This window comes from Drosophila yakuba, chromosome 2L, assembly GCF_016746365.2.
Source record: "Drosophila yakuba strain Tai18E2 chromosome 2L, Prin_Dyak_Tai18E2_2.1, whole genome shotgun sequence".
NCBI classification, from domain to species: Eukaryota; Metazoa; Arthropoda; class Insecta; order Diptera; family Drosophilidae; genus Drosophila; species Drosophila yakuba.
The window spans coordinates 17,497,596-17,515,977 of NC_052527.2; the positions used below are offsets into that span (position 1 = coordinate 17,497,596).

Below are 18,382 nucleotides of genomic sequence, written 5' to 3' on the forward strand. Positions count from 1 at the left end.
GGACATCAAACGAAAAGAGTGCTAATAGCATAGCGAAATATTCGAAAAGAACACAGAAAGTGCTACAATAATGGGCTTGTCGGTCGATCTTTATTATGGTTCTTAGAGGTTACAAAAATAAGAAAAAAACAATTTGTTTACTCTTCAGAGCGCAGTGTAAATATAATTAGCGCTTTTCCCGAACGTTTATTTGTTGACTTCAAATAATTTGTAAAAATTAATTGGCAGATTTTACATTTCTAGCAGCATATTTAGGAGCTCTTATTTTACTAGGTATTTTCCAATTAACTTGTTTACGTATAAACTACTGGCTGGTTCGAAGAAAACTGATGAAAGCCACTGTAGCCTTTCGGAGTGCTAGAAAATCCTTTTAATGAATCATTTTGCGAAGGGTAAATTCATTTTTGCTAAGAAAACAAATCATTCGTTGCTGTCCTGCCTAAATTTAAGTCGAGATATCGAAGTCGAACTGCATTTTAAAGTCGAAATGCGCCCACTTTGCATTTATTTGTGCCCACAATTTGTGGAGGAAGTTGCATTGGTCTCCAGGAATAGTTGTGCCATGTGTAATGAAGCAACTGTCGCATACTCGATTCTCCAGCACCGAATTCAGAAATATCAAAAGGGGGAAAAAGTTCAAAGTTGTGGAAGAAACTGCTGTTGGGGAACGCACTATGGCTAAAGAAAATGTATGAATATTCGAGAATGAAATTTGTTTCCGAGAATGCTGCCGAGTTGAAGGGAAGAGAGGCCGACTGAACGACAGGACGACAGGACGACGGGACAAGGGGGAGACTCGAAACATTCCTCTTGAGTGGCCAATGGCGGCCGGAGATAACAGTGGAGGAGGCGGTGGCACCACTGTCCCACTGTCGCACCACGCACCACGCACCGCACCACTTTCACTTCGTCCGGAAATTTGCTGCATCAGCGTATAGGAATTTTTGGTTTATGTCGGCACAGGCACACACAGAGAGACAGGACACTTCGGAGGCAGGATATTCCGTAGGATTGACCCACCTCAAGGCTGTAAAGGCTCACACACACTCACAAACTGGCCATGTATTAGCCATGTGAGTTTATTTGGGCAACGGATATTTCGGTCTGGCCGAAATGTGTGTCTGTGCGATGCTTTCATATATGAAATTTATTCAAGTCACTCTGGTTTAATGTTTGGAAATGGACAGCAAATAACTTTGCAAGCGTTTACAATGGCAACTGGGGAATTGTGTCGGCCAGGTCCCTAATTCGCCTCAGTTTCATAACTATCCTGGCCATGATGATGATGGCCACTTCACCAACAGCATGTCCCCAATTACCAGCCCCCCAAACACGCACACATTATCGAAAAGGAATCCTTTTTTGGTTCGATGCTATTTTCACTTCAATTTTGATTCTTACCGAAATGATTTTTTAAAGATAATATTACGAAAAACCCATCAAGTAAAGGAAAATCCTGAAAGCCTCTGCCACTCCACCACCACTTCCAATTATCCGTTTTCCAATATCTAACCCACTTGGGTCCGCCGCCCAGGAGACATTGGCGCATAAATTGATTGGATGATGTCGCTTTTTACGTCGTTTGTGCCCCCTGACTCCCCATTCCGTCCCCGATCCCAATCCCAACCCACATCCCCTTAACCCACGGAAAAGCGTTGTTGCTATTGGCTTCTTGTGATTTGGCGAATTCCATAAGTTGATGCGATGCGTAGCATGTGTTATAAATAAATAAAGCATTCTGGGTGGCAATCTCTTAGAGTCGTCTCTGTATTTTTTATGCTTGCCTCGCCCTGGAGTTGTCATTTAATTCAAATGGTGCTTGGAATTGATTGGGAAAATCCGCATTCCCTGGAAACCTGACACTTTCGACTGAGGATGTGTAAGGTGCAACGATATGAACTCTGTACAACGCGTGCATGTCGCAACCCGAAACAATGGGCAAAAATTCCCACCGATGGCAAACCGCAAGTCAAGAGGGCTCAAGAGGAAAGAGCTGAATCCGAAGCCCCCAATTCCGCCGGCTCCATTGGTTAATTGCGGCTACTCACCTACGCAACAGCAATTGCGTGTGTCGGCCTGGGAATCGGCCAACAATTAGGGCCCGGAGCAAGAGAACCCACAAACCAAGAACGACAAGAACAACAAGAACAACCCACTGGCAACAGGTAACCGCTCGTGTCTAATGCTGACCAACCACTTGACGCTGCAGCAGAACCACCGGCAACATTCACCACACTTCACTCGTCAACAACTTTTGCAGCTTCGCAGTTCTCACAGTCCTTCAATTGCAGCAGCACTGGCCAAAAATCCGAGCAGAAGCTCGCACTGGCCATGGCGTAAATTCCACAGCAACCCAACCATACACAACCACCCATACACAACCACCCAATCACTGCACCACCCACCACCGAAAAAGTAATCAACCAATTCGCTGGGAAAGCCCCAACGTTGAATACTTTCTGGTTGTAGGTCGAATTTTAGGAGTGACGTAGAATGAATGGGCTACAAATATGGGTTAGTTGCCATATATTTCATCATTTGTGCTGTTTGAGTCTACTATTTGCTGTTACTTTACCATTTGACTTTATGGGTTTCACAGTTTTACGAAACGTATAATTATTTATGCAACAAATTTGGTCTAGCAAACACAATCCTAGCGCAATATCTAGTTGCAGAGTGCTGCCTGGTACCAAAATAAAAAGAAATATTCTATTGCCCATTTTAAATACAGAATATCAGCTGGACGATTCCTCATTTTATTAACAGTTATTTATTTATCAAAAACATTTTGTGAAAAGTTTATTTTTGGCTAAAAAAAGGAAGAGGGATCATCATTAAATACAACGCCACGGCAAAAGTTTGACGATAAATGCGAATGTGGTGTTAGTAATAAATTCCACGCTTACACATAAAAAGCACTTAACTCTTTTTTTGTTCAGCTTACGCAAAATGAAAGTGCATATAAACCGATATTTAGCAATTCATGGAGCTTACTTATTACAATTCAATGCAAATTAAAAATTTGCCCTATCCATAACTATGCTTATGGGTACTTTCGTAACCAATGTGGATTGGACATTTTCAGACATTTTCAGAACCTTGCCAATTTTCAGTGGCTACAAATACTTTGCTGCGAAAACCGGTTTAATGATTTACTGAGTTAATTACAGTTTTGCAATCACAGCGCCTCTTAAACTTCACGCGCTTCCATAAATGCGAATTTGTTGCACTATTAACAAGAATTTACTTCCTTCGCAAGCTGCAAATTATCTAGTGCTTGTTTTTTTTTGTTTTTGCCTTTTCTGGCTTTTGGTTCCCGAGTCCTGGAACTTCGTCCTGGGGCATAGAGAGTGGTGTCCTTGGGTCGGCAGGTGGCGCGAGTCGAGTGGAGTTGCAGTGCCGGCCAGCAGGTGGCGCCAGGGACCTTTACTCGGTTTTAATAACGCTCGCCTTGATGATGTTAATAATGTTGCTGGGTGATTACCATTTACGGCACTTGTTGTTGCGCTGCTGCTGCTCCGGCTCCGGCTGCTGTTTCCATGGCTGCAGCTCCAGGACCTGCCGCATTGTTAATGTAGATGTAGCCGAAGTTGAGGCCAGCGAGCGGCAGCCTGCGGTGCCGCAAAGTGTGGCAGTAATTGCAATTTGTTGCCACTGCTGCAGCAATCTAAGTTGGATTTCCATTAAGCAGTGCAAGCGGGCAAATCTGCGCTCCGACTTTCAGCGCATCCGTAATCGAAATGCTGTCAATCAGAGACAGCAATCCACAAAACCGCAATAAAGCGAAGCGCTGGCGACTTGCAAATTCAATTAGTTAATCCCCAAATGGGGCATTTCGACGAGGAGCGCTGATAAGGAGCAGCACGTAGCCACTGCAGGATAACTTGGCATGTGGCATGCGTCATGCACCATGCACCATGCACCATGCACCATTTCTGCTCCGACTATTGTTATATCGCATTTGAGCAAACGCTGCCAACTGCAGCGCCCCGAAAATCGTTATAAACCATTCGCATTCGCCTCCGACTTTGACAGCTCGTGCTCCTCGCCATGCAACTCCATGCAAATGCCAGGCACGTTGCTGACAAGGGGCGTGGCATCTGGAACGGTCCGGAGCCAAAAGGATGCGCCGGCAAAAGGTGCCACGGATGTTCGATTGATGGTGGCAGCTCCCAGTCCCTTCCAAGCTTCCCTTTCCGAGCTGGAGTCGCCAAAGCGGATGTGCTGCGACAATATGCTGAGGCTGCGCTAATTTTTTCTTATTTTTCTGGCAGCTTACGTGCGGACACGCCCACCGAAAAAGCAGTACACTAGGAATATAAATTCGGGGGAAAAAGAAAGTTAGCTTAAATGTTACAACTATTGCTCATTCAAATGACAAGGAAGTGCATTAAAATATTCCATTTATGTGCATTTACCATTGTTATTACCAATCTTGGATAAAACGATTTAATCTCAGGTATAAAGTGCAAGAAAAATACAAGCGTTTGGAGAAGCGGGCAAATTCAAATTTAGGTTTTATTGTTTTCTTCCACGAATTTCGAACTGGGATACGTATATTCATAGAATATTAGGTATTTATATTCTGAAGTGAATAAAGAACGATTTTAGAATTCCCCGCAGTGCACGATAACCATAAAGCAAAGTTAAAGCTGCGTGCGTGTGAGCGGAAATAATAATCGTCAAATTAATACGCGTCGGGAGTTTCGCAAGGCTCCAAAAATGCTCCAGGCCAAGCAGCCTGAAGGATTCAACCCCGAAGGATTCAGCTGCGTCTGACCCGCCAAATCCCGAATACGTGCGAGCATTTAAGGCAAAACCAAATAAAACTTAAGTGCTGCATGTGTGAAAATGTTCTGGGAATCTGAACCGACCCACTCAGGTGTCCTGCCAGCCTCTGGTTAATCCGATGCCCGGCTGCTTAATCAGCTCCGGCTGTTTGGCCGAGATAACCAGAAGAAGCGAATCTTGAAATCTGGGCCAGCAGATGGGATGGGACACACATACATCACATTGCCCGAAAAGCGGTCGGGGCCATCAAATTTCAGTCATAACAATAACACTGATAGTCCCCCGCTCGTAAAATAAGATCCAGCCAACCCTTTTTTGAGGATATGAGAACAGGGACCACGGAGCTGGGAGTTGGGAGCTGGCCGGGATTTGTTGCTGTCCTCATGTGTCTCTCGCCGGACGGGGATGTGTTGTTGTTTCAGCCCCAGCTTGGAAAACAATCAAGAGAACGCGACACTAAAAACCACGCACGTTTTGGCCCTCATCCTTTCGCTGGAGTCACAGAAATTCGACAATGGCACTTGACGTTCCCGGACAGGGAGGAGGGGCGGGGGACATTCGGCGGAGGAGCGGTGAAGCAGTGGAGCTGTGGAGGGGAGGTCAAAAGGCGACGCCTAAAGCATTTAAATCCTTTTCGCACTTTCGGCTGTCATTCGCTGCTCCTTGTTCTCTGCTCCGACGGCTTGTTGCGTGTGAATTTCCATTTCGACTGTTTCCGGGGACCACACTGCGTATGATGTATGGAATGAAGAGGATTTCAGTGGAATGGGTCGTCACGCTTAATTTTTGGCCTCGTCGTCGTCATTTTTAGCGGGGTATGGAGTCGTAAAATAGGAATTTGCTTTATTAAAATTTTTCGCTTGAAAAATATAAGACAACGCGAAGCGATGAAGCCGGTAAAACGGCGAAAACAGCTAGGAAGCCATGGACATCGGGAGGAGGGTTTTCTTCGCCTCCGGAACGAGGTAAAAATTTACTCAACTATGAACTCCCCAAACCGACATGTGAGTGCGCGTGCGGGCAAATAGGCAAAAATTTGCGACAGGCCGAAGGTTATGTTGATCCTTGTCTGCCGGGGATGTTCCTGGCACTTTGGCACTCTGGCACTCTGGCATCCTCGCAGCCCCGCATCCCACATCTCCGCATCCACGAGTCCCGGCAAGGGTTCCGGTTAGGTTTCGGAGCTAGCTCTCGTCTGGCTCTGACAGATGCCGACCCCGCACAACCCCCACAGCTCCCCCTCGAGAAACAACCAAATTTATATAAATTGCCCGTAATGCTGCTGGCTGTTCGACAACAACAACAGCCACATCAATTTAGGGAAGGGGGAGGGGGAGGATGGGCAAATTGTTGTTGATTCCCAGCTTGTTCCTTTCACATTCTTTTGCCGAACAAATTATGTACGAAAAGGCAAAATAATGAAATCGTAAAGAGTTTGGCAACGAATGAGTTCCTAACCCGGCTGCTCTGTGATATTTTTCTTATTTAAAATTCATTTCTGCCCCACCGCCTGCTCCTCAACCCCATCCCTTAACCCATCCCATCCCAACCCAACCCATCCCAACCACCCCATCCTATTCTATTTTAACCATCGCCATGCCCCTCAGACATGATGCGTATGCAAATTGCTGGCCATATTAATCATTGCCAGTTGGTAGCGCCAGAGCTAAGTTTTATTTTATTTCCAGTTTCACTTCTGCCAGAATGTGCCAGCGGGGAAGGCGGCACTGGGAGTGGTTTGCCCAGATTTAAAACTGCATTTCGTTGCTTATAAATAAACAGAGCCGGAGCGCGGGGGCACAAGAAATAGTCTCTGCTGGAAAATTTATGAAAGCGCGAATAAAATGCTCGTTTCGCAGGACGCGGGAGGTGGACTGTGTTGTGGGGGCAGAATGCTTTTTTGGGTGGATTTTAGGACACTAAAAACAAGTGCAGCTGCCTCGACTGACGACCGTCGCGTTAAATGCTTTTGTTGATTTTAGATGCGCCACTGCCTCGGGAAAAGCCAACACCACCTCCCACCTACCACCTCCCGGTGCCTTTTTTACCCGCCAACTCGCACAATTTAATAGTTTCGGCGGCAAGAAATGAACTCCACAACTGCAGCAGTCTGCAATGTGTCTTGGCAAACAGACACGGACAGGGGCCCGTGGACTACGGACTACGGACAGAGGACAACGGACACGGATACGGACCACACCCACAATTGGCTTTTGTGGCACGGCAAACGCGCTTTTTCGTTTCGGGTTCGGGAAATGTGTTTGTTTTTCATTAAAAAAGAACGGAACGAAGCCGTGCTGGCCAAGTTTTTTCCCAGCTCCTTTTTTTGAGCCAGCTGGAAACGGTCAAAGTTCGGCCGGGAAGCCTGGGGCTCCGGAGGAAGGAGCTTTGCAGAATGTCCTGTTTTATTGCGGTCGGGATTCGCTTTGACTGGGCTCCCGGCCATGGGCAATGGGCACTGGGATCGCGGACTTTGAGTAAACACATATTTCATAATTCATCATACGGCGCTGGGCGATAGAAAGTCACGTTTTTAATAGAGGACCCAACGGACGCACAGACCGGAGACAACAAATGGCCGCAAGGACAATTAATTAAGTGCATCGCTAATGAATCACTCTCCCTCTCCCTCCTCCCTTTCTAGCTGTCATCGTCCTGGCCAGCGCCCCCGTCCCCAGCCACGCCCAGCAGCAGAAGTTCCGAACCACGCCGCACGACCTCCAGGTCCTGGAAGGAGCCGAGGCCATGATGCGTTGCGAGGTGGCCAACGTGGCCGGCGCCGTCCAGTGGACGAAGGACGGCTTTGCGCTGGGCTTCTCGGCGGTCATTCCCGGTTTCCCGCGCTACTCCGTGCTCGGCGACCGGAAGCAGGGCATCTACAACCTGCGCATCTCCAACGCCTCCATCAACGACGACGCCGACTATCAGTGCCAGGTGGGACCAGCGCGACTCAACAGCGCCATCCGGGCCAATGCCAAACTGACCGTCATATGTGAGTATAATGACCCTAATTAGCAATTCTTGATTACGCAATGACAAGGGAAAAGTGGTCGACAAAGGTTCTATTTCATGAGCTTCTTTATCAACTACGTAGGGAGCTACGTGGTGATTCAACTTGTAAATACATAAATGCAATTTGTGCCATCGAAATACAGTCAATCACGCGCATTTTAAACCATTACAATCCAGTACAAAATTCTAAAATTGCAATGGAAACATATCATCGTCTGAATTTTGTATTACATTCCACGAATTCGCAAGAATACCAAATTCAGCTCTTAGCAATCTCCGACTCGAATTCAGAGTCCCAAGAGCTCGCTGGTGTGGAGGAAAAATCCGCAGACAAAGTACGTTACCCTTCGAGTGCCTTGTATGCCTTGTAGCCTTGTGCTTGGCCCACCCACTCAATTGAATTCACCCCTTTGTCGAGTGCGCCTTTTTCTAGGGGCTGCAATTAATTTAAGTAATAAATACAAATGAATTTGTCACCAGGGGCAGACACACACACCCACCCACCCACACATATGTACAAACAGTGGCACACATTCCTGATGTTTCCTGCTCATTGCACCTACGGAATTCCACTACTGAAATTTAAATGCGGCTCCCTGTTCACTCGCACACCTGCCGTCTCTGTCGCTGCCAACATTTATTGTCAGCAATTTGCAAAACAACAGCAGCAACAGCAGCAACAGCAACTGAAACGCCAAGCGGAGCTACAGCATTACGGAGCTGAACTGAATTTAGCGCAGTTTATTGCTCCAAGGAGCCCAAGTGGGCGGAAAACCAGGAGTGGAGCTGGGAGCTGGAAGTGGGGCTGTGTCTCGTCTCCACTGCAGGCAAGCGATGCGAAATGAATTCCTTTTTGTTTTAGTCCTCGTTTTCGACTGTTGCATTGTCGGCTAGCAATCACTTTGAATGTTCTGCTGCCTTTGCTGTGTAATTGTAATCACTCAAGGAATTGCGCTACATTTGATGACAGCGATTTTCATTTGGCTCGCTTCGCTTGCTCCTTCCAAGGAATTCTTCCCAGACATCAAGAGATTCCATGGCTACCACTCGCCATAAGTATAGCACACATTCCGGGGCCCAAGGCCCACGCACACTCCCACACTCGCACACTCGCACACTCGCACACTCGCACTCACGCACACACGCACACAAGCACACAAGCGCACTCCCCTAATGACGTTTGTTTAGTTAATTACGCGCCATGAGCTGTGACAATGGCGATGTGTGTGCCCAAAGCCTTCGAATGGCAAGAGAAGCCGGCAAAAGCATTCAGACTTGAAGATACCTAGAAGATATTTTGGGCTGCTTTCCTGGTTACCCACGCTAGAACCGAAGTCTTAAAATTGGATTGAAAGAACTTCGAAAAAAACTACATTCTCTCTTCATTCAAATTCTTATTTATAAACCTGACTAACTATCCTATTCGATCATAAGGGATGTGTAAGATATCTTGGGTTTAAGTTCCCGCATGCCTCTGGTCTCTACAAATACCGTGTATAAAAATAAAAGGAGGAAGGACCATGGATAGCTGGGATGCTGGGGGAGGAGTTGGCTTCTCTGCCGAGCTCGTAAGTGCCTGCAAGTTGTTGGTGGAGCGGCGAAAGGTCGGTTGTCACATAACATGTTTTTCATAATTGTGGATACTTGTGTGAGTCCTGCCCTCCCCACTTCCCCACCTACCCCCCACCCTGTTCCGCCCTTTGTTTTGTGATGAAATCTTTGTCTTGGCTTTCTCAGATGACATGTGCCTGGGCGCCCAGTCCGAGGTATTCGGGCATCCCAGGCGGAGGTGTGTGTGGGTGGAGGCACGTGCGACATTATTGCTGCAATTAGCCATGAGAAAATGCGGACAAATGCCAAATAATTCAATTAAGTTCAAATTACATTGATTTGATTTATTTCACTCGGAGACTATCTTCAATTCATTTGCATGGAAAAGGTATTGATTATTGATTGCATGGAGGAAAAGGATTTATAAATAATATTTTTAACTATTTAGTAGAAGGTCTACACACTTACCATTTGCACGGTCTCCCACACTGCTCCACTTGTAAGATATGATTTAATTAAAACTTTCTGCAGATAGTCTATTAAAAATTAATAGCACTCACCTTTGTCCTGCTCAAATTAAATTTTCAGACTCCGTTACAAAGTTTCTGAGGCAATTTGGGTCTAACACTGGCCGTGCTTATGTTAAAGTTCCAAAAATTACTCCGCACTCCCACCAGCACCACCACCAGTACATATGTACATATATATGTACGTACATATATTTCCGGCCATACTGCAGAATACATAGTGCACTCATACATATATATGGGTAAAATAAACGTGAGGGCGCAATTAGATTATAAGTTTGGCAAAGCAAAGAACTTTTGCACACAAAAGTCCACGTGCAAATTTATGGAAATTCCCCAAAAATTTTCGCATGCCATTAATTTGGAGTACAAAAAATGGCACAAAAAATAATGGACCCGAAAACACATATGCCGCAAGGCAACTGCAAGGTCCATGTCCATGTCGGCGTCCGATTCCGAATCCGAATCCGAGTCCACATCTAAAAGCTAAAACTTTTTGCCGGGCGCCGGACAATGGCAAGGAAAATGGAGAGCAAAGTGCTGTACTTGCAGCAGCCACCTTTGGGCGTTTATAAATTTTGGACTTCAATGCAGCCCGAATTCAAGTTGGATTTCCTTCCTGGCCAATAGACGCACTTCATTGATTCTCAAATGTCCGCACATTTTTCAAAATCACACCCAACCTTCCCCAGCCGCCCTTGTAATTGAAGTGCAAATGAGGAAAGTTTTTATCTGCCGGCATTCCCGGGAAATATCGCCCGACATTTGTTATGTGAGGCTGACCTTAAAGTCAGCCCGAGCTCCAAGGGTCGCACTCCTCGTGTGACCAGGCTCCTGATGGCTCAACTTACATCACAGGCAGCCATTCGGCCAGCTCCCTTGGCCCAAACGAAAAAAAATGGCCAATTCTTGGCTTAGCCTTGGATTCAGATTGGGCTGCAGTGGATGCTTGGTTGCCTGGTGGATGGGATGTGGGTTGTGGGAAGTGTAAAAGGGCTGGAAAGTATTCCGGCGCATAAAACTTTTATGAGGCGTACTATTAGTGGGTTAGCCGGGGTGTCGTTGCCCGGCGGGAGCTGGATCCAGAGCGGAGTGGTCCAGTGCTCATGGCAAATTGCACTTTGTGTACTCGCTTGCCAGGAATCCGGCAACTGGAGCTCAAGCTCAAGCTCTGCCGCTGCCAGTGCCAGTGCCGTTATTGCAGCCATTGTTGCATAAATTATTTGATACCAGCCAACGGAGCACTCAAAGAAGCGCGCTCCACCCCCATACACCCCCTACATAGCAGCCCCACCCACCCAAAATTCAGCCACATTCCGCTCACTGCCATGTGGGGACGCGGCTTTTGCATAGAATTTAATCAACATTTAACCCTAACCAAGTAACTGGGATGTTAGGAGAAAGTGCCATTTATATGTTGTCATATCAACATTTATTATTAATTTCTACCGAAAGAAGAACGCGTTTATATCAATGATCATGCTGACTTACCGAGTGATAAGGTCACGTCAGTTGGTCCGTTCCTCTCCTTGTCTGTCCGCTGAAGCATCTGAACGACAAGGTCTCTGTCCAGTATCATCTTTAAAAGCTATGAGTAATTAATCAGAGTGCTTGAAGCCTCGAAAAGAGTCACATTTCCAATCCCATATTTGCCTTTAGCTGAGAAACGCATACTTGGTAGTTGCCTAGCTGCGCTTCCCTGACTGCAATCCGCTCTTACTATTCCCCTTGAAAAGGTGGAACCTGCTCGCTTGTCAATAATCAAATACAATATGCATACCAATCAACAATGCACATACCCCACGTTCCAATCCACACGCATACACAGACACATTCACGTACCGCTACCTCGAATATATAGATATACAGATATATCTGCGGAGGGTGGCATGCCACGCATTGGCATAAATCGAGTTGCATTTGCCAGGAGTTGGGGCAAGAAAAAATCATAAAATGTGCATACATTTCGCATTTTAACTATGCAGCACGCGCTGTGCCACGCCCCTCCCGGTGCGCCTCCGAAAAGCCCTGCCACGGTGCGCCAAATATTATGAATTTTCAATGCACGTACAGCCCCTCAAGTCTCCGAAAGTCCAGGGACAATCTGTATAGCCAGCGGTGCCACGGCGACACCAATTTCGGCACACAAAGCCTTTAGCCAAGGTTGCAGCAGAATACTGGATGGGGGATACTGGTGGGTGCGGGATGATCCACGGCTGCCATTGGCATTTCCTCAGGCAGAAAGGGTTTCGCCTGGCATAGCAAGCAACGCATCTGCAGCCTTGGGAGAATACAACGAAAATTTGTTAAGTTTGTAGTCTGTCTCGGGAACATTCGAACTAACCTGTAGCCAGTTTTCTTCAAGTAAGGACTGTGTTCAACTATACAGAGAAATTTGATTGTATTATTTCAAGGAAATAATCACTTTTCGAAGTCTTTCATGATTTACTTGGAGTTTGAGAAAGATACAAGGCATACGGGATACTATACCACATATTAATATACCATAGTTTTAACACCACTCGTAGGCCACAACAGAAATATTAGGCCTGAAGGAAAATGAGATAAATCAATCAAATATTAAAAGTGCACTTGGAACAAATGCAGCTTTTTCCCACATGTCCCAACCAACTTCAATGATATTCGTAAACATGATATGTATGTTTAAGCAATCTCACCTCTGGATGTGTTTGTTAATAAACCGGAAAATCATCGGCTTTTACGGTGGAATGCGAGTGAAAGGAAATACCTGGTCCCTGATTTCGAAATTATTTTCCTGTATTTGATTTGAGCGTAATAATATTCGCAGCTTGCGGCGATGCTAAACTAAGCTTAATCAAAGGGGAAGGAGCACCGCCTGCGCGGTGTTGATTTCATTTGTGCCGCAACAAAAGCAATTACCTCTGCGCAGAGTGATGTCGCAGACATGCCACCTCTCCAGTACCCTCCATCTAAGCCACCATCTAAGCCCCATCCCCTTGGATGGGCCAAGGGACTTATTGTACGGCATTAAGCATTCATTTTGCATGCTACAACTTCTGGAGCAGTTCGCGGAGCAGCCGGCAACATATGTTGCATGTCAAATGCAGGACGCCCAGAGCCAACTCCTTCGGAGTGTAGGAACGTACTCCTGCTGTTTTTCCCGCTTAGTGCGATGCAATGGCAATGGCAGCCAAACTCCTTCAGGTGGCATTAAAATAATGCACACGTGCACTTAACTTTATCCTCGTTCCTTGTTGTATGTTTCGCTGCTCGCTGCTCCTACTTTCCTTGCCCCGCCTGTTTGTTTCTGCATCTGCTGCACTCGTGCACCACCCAGTGTGCACCGCCCACCCACTCGGCACCACCCGGCGTCACTCCGCCATTGTTTCGCCGGTGGCTCGTGTATATTTCAACAGTTTTCCAAGGCATGCCGGCTCTAGCATGCCACACTCCTCATGGCCCACTCCCGTTCCACCAGCCATCTACATACGTCCTCTTGAGCGCAAATATTGAAACTCATATTTGAGCACATTAACGAGGGACCTGCCTACACCTAGAAAAAGTTTAGACTACGATGTCTTTCGTTTAGTCCCCTCAAGATTCCTAATTTATGACAAAATTTATGGCGTAACTACAGACAACACATTAATACATTAAGTCGCATTTCATTCTTTTCCCTCCGCTCATAAAGCATAAACGGGGCCTCTTGAATAATTTGAAATCACGTATTGAATTACCATGTTGACATTGATATATTGATATTTTTTGAGTGTCTCAGTAGACGGGCCCTTTTGAAGTGGGTGGCTAACAAGGACGGAATGCTGCATTCTTGGCGCATTCCTCGCAGCCCCCTCGCAATTCCAACTGCTGTTTCTGTTTCTGCATCGGCGGCCATTCAACCTGGGCCTTCATCAACAATGTCGTCTGTCGGCGCATACACACAATGCATTAGGCAGTGCCACGCCCACAAAACGCCCTGTAATGCCATTGTGGTCCATAATGAGCAAAGCTTCCCTGGCAGCCATTAGCTTTTGTTTCGACCTGCAACAACCATCCTCCGTCCTCCGCTTACCACCCATCATCCGATGTCCCGCGAACTTCCTTTGTGGCCCGGCCCCTAATTGTTCCCACTGCTCCTCTCTTCCAGCTCCGCCAGCCTCGATCGAGATCAAAGGTTACAGCCACAATTCCAAGGTGGAGGTGCGAGAGAACCAGGACCTGCAGCTCAAGTGCATCGTGGCCAATGCTAAGCCGGCGGCTCAAATCGTCTGGTATCGCGGCAACGTGGAGTACAAACCAGGTTAGTAGCCACTAAGTCATTACACTTAATACGCAACCATGTGCCATCAAGTGCCAAGTGTGCCAAAATGGTTGTCATCCACGCACCTGGAGGGATATGCCAGGAACCTTATGCATAATCGTGAAATTTCATCCAAGTTGCCTAAGCAAACGGAAACATGGCTGAATAGCGCTCAGTTGGATTAAGTGACTTTAGCTTACCGTCTAGTATAAAGTAAACTGTGGATTAATCTTTAGGAATAATATGTGCCTTAAATATAAGTAATAAAAAGAACAAATAATATTTAATAACGTGACTGACACCAGATATCTGGGCTGTATTAGACTGCCTGAAACAAAATGGGTTGCTCGCACATAACAATATACATTTTCTCTTGGAAGGCATTATGCAGAACACAAAAAGTGTAAATGTTTTGCCCAGGTCCTTTTTAGCCGGGATAAGTGCGGATGCGGATGTGGCTGTGGATGAGCATGGGGATGAGCATGGGGATGGGGATGAGCCGAGCCCGTGAAGGTGGCGGTGGGTGGTGGATGGAGATGGGCAAAGTGACGCCTGTCAACCGTTTGGCCATCGCACATGTGATATGATGTAGCGGAGAGGCGCAGGATGCCGGGCAGGGGGGTGGTGCACAGGGAAATGGACGTGGACTTTCGGCCTGATGACGGTGCTTAAATAATAATTTTATACTCCAACAAAGCGCCGACTGTCGATTTTCGGCCCTTATCTGCTCTGCGGTTCGCTATCCTGCCCTGTCCTGTCCAGAATCCCTTGTCCTTCGTCCTTCGTCCTGGAGCCTGTGTTTGTGCCTTGTCATTTAGCCGCTGCTGGGCAGTCGGCAAATTGGAAAACAGAGCTGCTGGAAAATATGGAAAAATGCAAATGTCAATGGGTAAATGGTAAATGGGCTAGGCGGACGGAGTGGGAGGTGGGCGATGGCGCTTAGCCGCCTTCACGACTTTTAATTTTCATAATGATTATGGCCCCTACAACGGTACATGTGGGTGGGCCAGGGCGTTCGGCAGTTGCCCCTTTTTCCGGGTGGTGGATTTTCCGCTCCTCTCCCGCCATTTGGCCAGTAACGAAATCATTTTAGCACAACTGGCGCGTTAAAAATGCTTAAAATGTGAAACGCACGGCGACAGCGACAGCGACGATGATGATGGAAATTTTTCGGGTAAACATATAAAAAACAAAGCAGCAAAAAACAGCCACGAAGAGGGAAGAAAATTCGCAAAGCGGCGTTAAAATGTAGGAAAATCCGCAAGGAAATGTGGACAGCGGAAGGAAGCTGCATGATGAATTATGTTTATGACGCAATATGTTGCGGCAGGACCCCGACTGGACCCCAAGCCATACTATTTCGAAAGCCATAGCTTTCGGTGCTGGGTTTACGAGAATGGCCAGTTCTGGCCGGGTCTTGTATCATTTGCAGGCTGTCAGTGGCGCGTGTGTGTGTGTTAGTGTTTGTGGTGGGGACGCGTAAATGGCGGTTAATGTGGGCAGACGGCCATCTTGGTGATTACCCCGCAGCGAAATGGTGGTGCCGGTGGTGCTAGTGGTGCGAGTGGTGCTCCTGCCCCACAACGATAGTTGAGTGGGTGGGGGCCAGGACCCGTTTTTTAGGCCGCGCTTTGCGGCGCAGATGAGGCTCGTTCAAAATTTATAACTGAAAATGATGTCACAAAATACTGTGCTGGTGTGGGATTGATGGGAGTTGCGAATTACTTATGTCTCGAGGCAGTAAACTTGGCACTTTCCAGTAAAATGCAGTAGATATACATCGACCAGTACTCTGATAACAAATCAATTAAGAATAAATTTATAAATGTATGTTGTAGTTAATACTAACTATCAGTATTGGATAGCGTTACTCCATCAAAATCGCACAATTTTAATATATTGGATTTTAAACAATTTTGAATGCCCTGCAAACACCTGTTTATTTATGTATAAACCTAACTTCCTTGCAGAAAAACGCGAGGACACCGTGGAGGAGTCGACGGCCAAGCGGTTCACGACCACGTCGAGCCTGAAACTGAAGCCAGGTCCAGATGACGACTACACCGAGTACACGTGCCAGGCGCGGCACAAGGCCCTCTCACCGGACATGCCCATGCGGGCCACCGTCCAACTGTCCGTGTTGTGTGAGTAGCTTCTCAGCCTTTCCATCGCCATCTGTTTAAGAGGGGTGGGATTTGGAGTGTGGTTGGTCATGGTGGGATGGAAGCGCCCGGAAGCGACTCCGAGATGCCGGGAATCGGAGGGTTCGTGTGGGTGACCTCATTAGCCGGCTCAATTTGCTGTACAATTGAACGTGCGTGTTGGAGTGTGTGTGTATGTGGGTGGAGTCTCCAAGGAGGAGCAGCCTGTTTCATTCGAAGCACTGGAAATCTTATACCTTATAAGCCCCCTCTTTTGCTTTCCGTGTAAAGGTAAACCATATTTAGTTGAGCAACTTAAAAGGTAGGCTTCATAGTAACAAGATTTAAGTTTTTTTAACTATTGATTTTTTTTTAAATTTATTTATTAACTATTGATAACTTTAAGTTTGCTTTGTGCACTTGTGTGCACACGAATTAAATGCCATTTAAATCAGCCCCATAACTCAAACATTTATGGGATTTTCCTGCGCACTTAACTGCCTATTATTTTCGTCCAGTGCAGGCAATGAATTTTTTGCACCAGCTTCCAGCGGCCTCTCCCGATGCGGATGCCATTTGCCATCACGGCCGCTAATTGCGCGATTCGGGCGCGTATTAATTAGTTTTTAAATTCTAATGTGCCGCGCAGCTGCCACTGGATGCCAATGTGGATGCGAATTGCGATGCTGCACGGGAGCAGCGGCCATTACGAATGCCAAAAGTCCTCTTATTGATTGTTGCCGTTGGCAGTGGTGGCCGCGGTGGCACTGGTGGCACTGGTGGCATTGGTGGCATTGGTGGCACTGGTGCCACACTGGGGGTGCCGGTGGTTGGCTCTGGGCACCTGCAATAGCCGGAGGCCGTAGCTATGGCCATGATGACTATGGCTCCACCTGCACACGCACATTCAAATTAATTATGTTTGTTATTTATGCATAGGCAGCTGGCAAATGGTGGCCCCAACTGCCACAGTTCGTTGGCCATTTCCCGAGCTCGTCGCGATGTAATTGGCACAAAAAAGCGAAAAAACTGAAACTGGCGAAAATCGAGCCGTGCTATCTGCGAATTCAGGCCGGGAATGGAACGGGGTGCATCCCCATTCATTTTCCCTTACTGTGGGGTCTTAATTATGGCGCTATTATTGCTTCCCCACTGTCCCACTGCCCCATCCCACCATTGCCCCATCGTACCACATTTCAAGTGATTTTAATTTAATTTTTGGATGCATGCCTGCGGGGGGTGCACGTACACACAGATGGGGATGTGGAAAAGTGTGTGTGCCTGGCAGCTTTTGTGCACCACCTGATTGCTGCTGTTGATTCAATACGGTTGACCGCTTGTCAAATTGTGATAAGGAAAATATATTACAGTCGGTTAAGAGCTGATGCATTTCGAAAGTTTTCCCGTGCAACGGCGATTCTAGTTGCTACCAACTGTATTCCATCTGCCGATAATTCCCAAATGTATTCAACACGTACTGTCACTGCCTTTGTGCGGTGCTTTACACTATTATTAATCGCCCAGTGCGACGCCCACAACAATTGAAATTACCGACGCCCCATATCGAGGCCCAAAAAAAGGGAAAATCGGAAAATAATGCATATGACCGCATAAACGATTTGCATGCAAACACTTCAATTAAAAACGCCACGAATTTCACATGTATTTATACACATATGCGTTCGCCGCACTTTACTTTAGTGTAAATTGAATTTATTTGCGGACAGCAGTTGCAATTAAATATGCGAACAGTAAACACGGCAAACTGCCGGAACTGTAGTATGCATAGTTTTTCACTCCGTACTCCGTACTCCGTTCTAATCCCACAGACCCCCCAGGACCGCCCTACATCGAAGGATACTCCCCGGGCGAAACTCTGCGCCGCGGCCAGACGGTGGAGCTCATGTGCCGGAGTCGCGGCGGCAATCCGCCTGCCCAGCTCATCTGGTACAAGAACGGATCCCAGATACGCATGGCCTATAGGTAAGCCTTATATTATCTTATCAATCCAACATATATTGGGTACGCCGTGGACCTAGATTATAAGTTTCGCTGGTCATGCAATCATATAATAACCA

The 18,382-nt window shown here is 46.8% G+C and overlaps 1 protein-coding gene across 3 annotated transcripts in view; it reads left to right on the plus strand.

Moving 5' to 3' along the window:
• LOC6528647 (nephrin) overlaps window positions 1–18,382 on the plus strand; it is a 56,768-nt gene that overhangs the window by 6,865 nt on the left and 31,521 nt on the right. For all 3 annotated transcript variants that reach the window (XM_015198506.3, XM_002089653.4, XM_015198505.3), the window contains exons 2-5: window positions 7,436–7,783; window positions 14,011–14,163; window positions 16,134–16,307; window positions 18,134–18,287. In XM_015198506.3, the coding sequence (XP_015053992.1) occupies window positions 7,436–7,783; window positions 14,011–14,163; window positions 16,134–16,307; window positions 18,134–18,287 (829 nt within the window). The remainder of the gene's footprint in view (window positions 1–7,435; window positions 7,784–14,010; window positions 14,164–16,133; window positions 16,308–18,133; window positions 18,288–18,382) is intronic.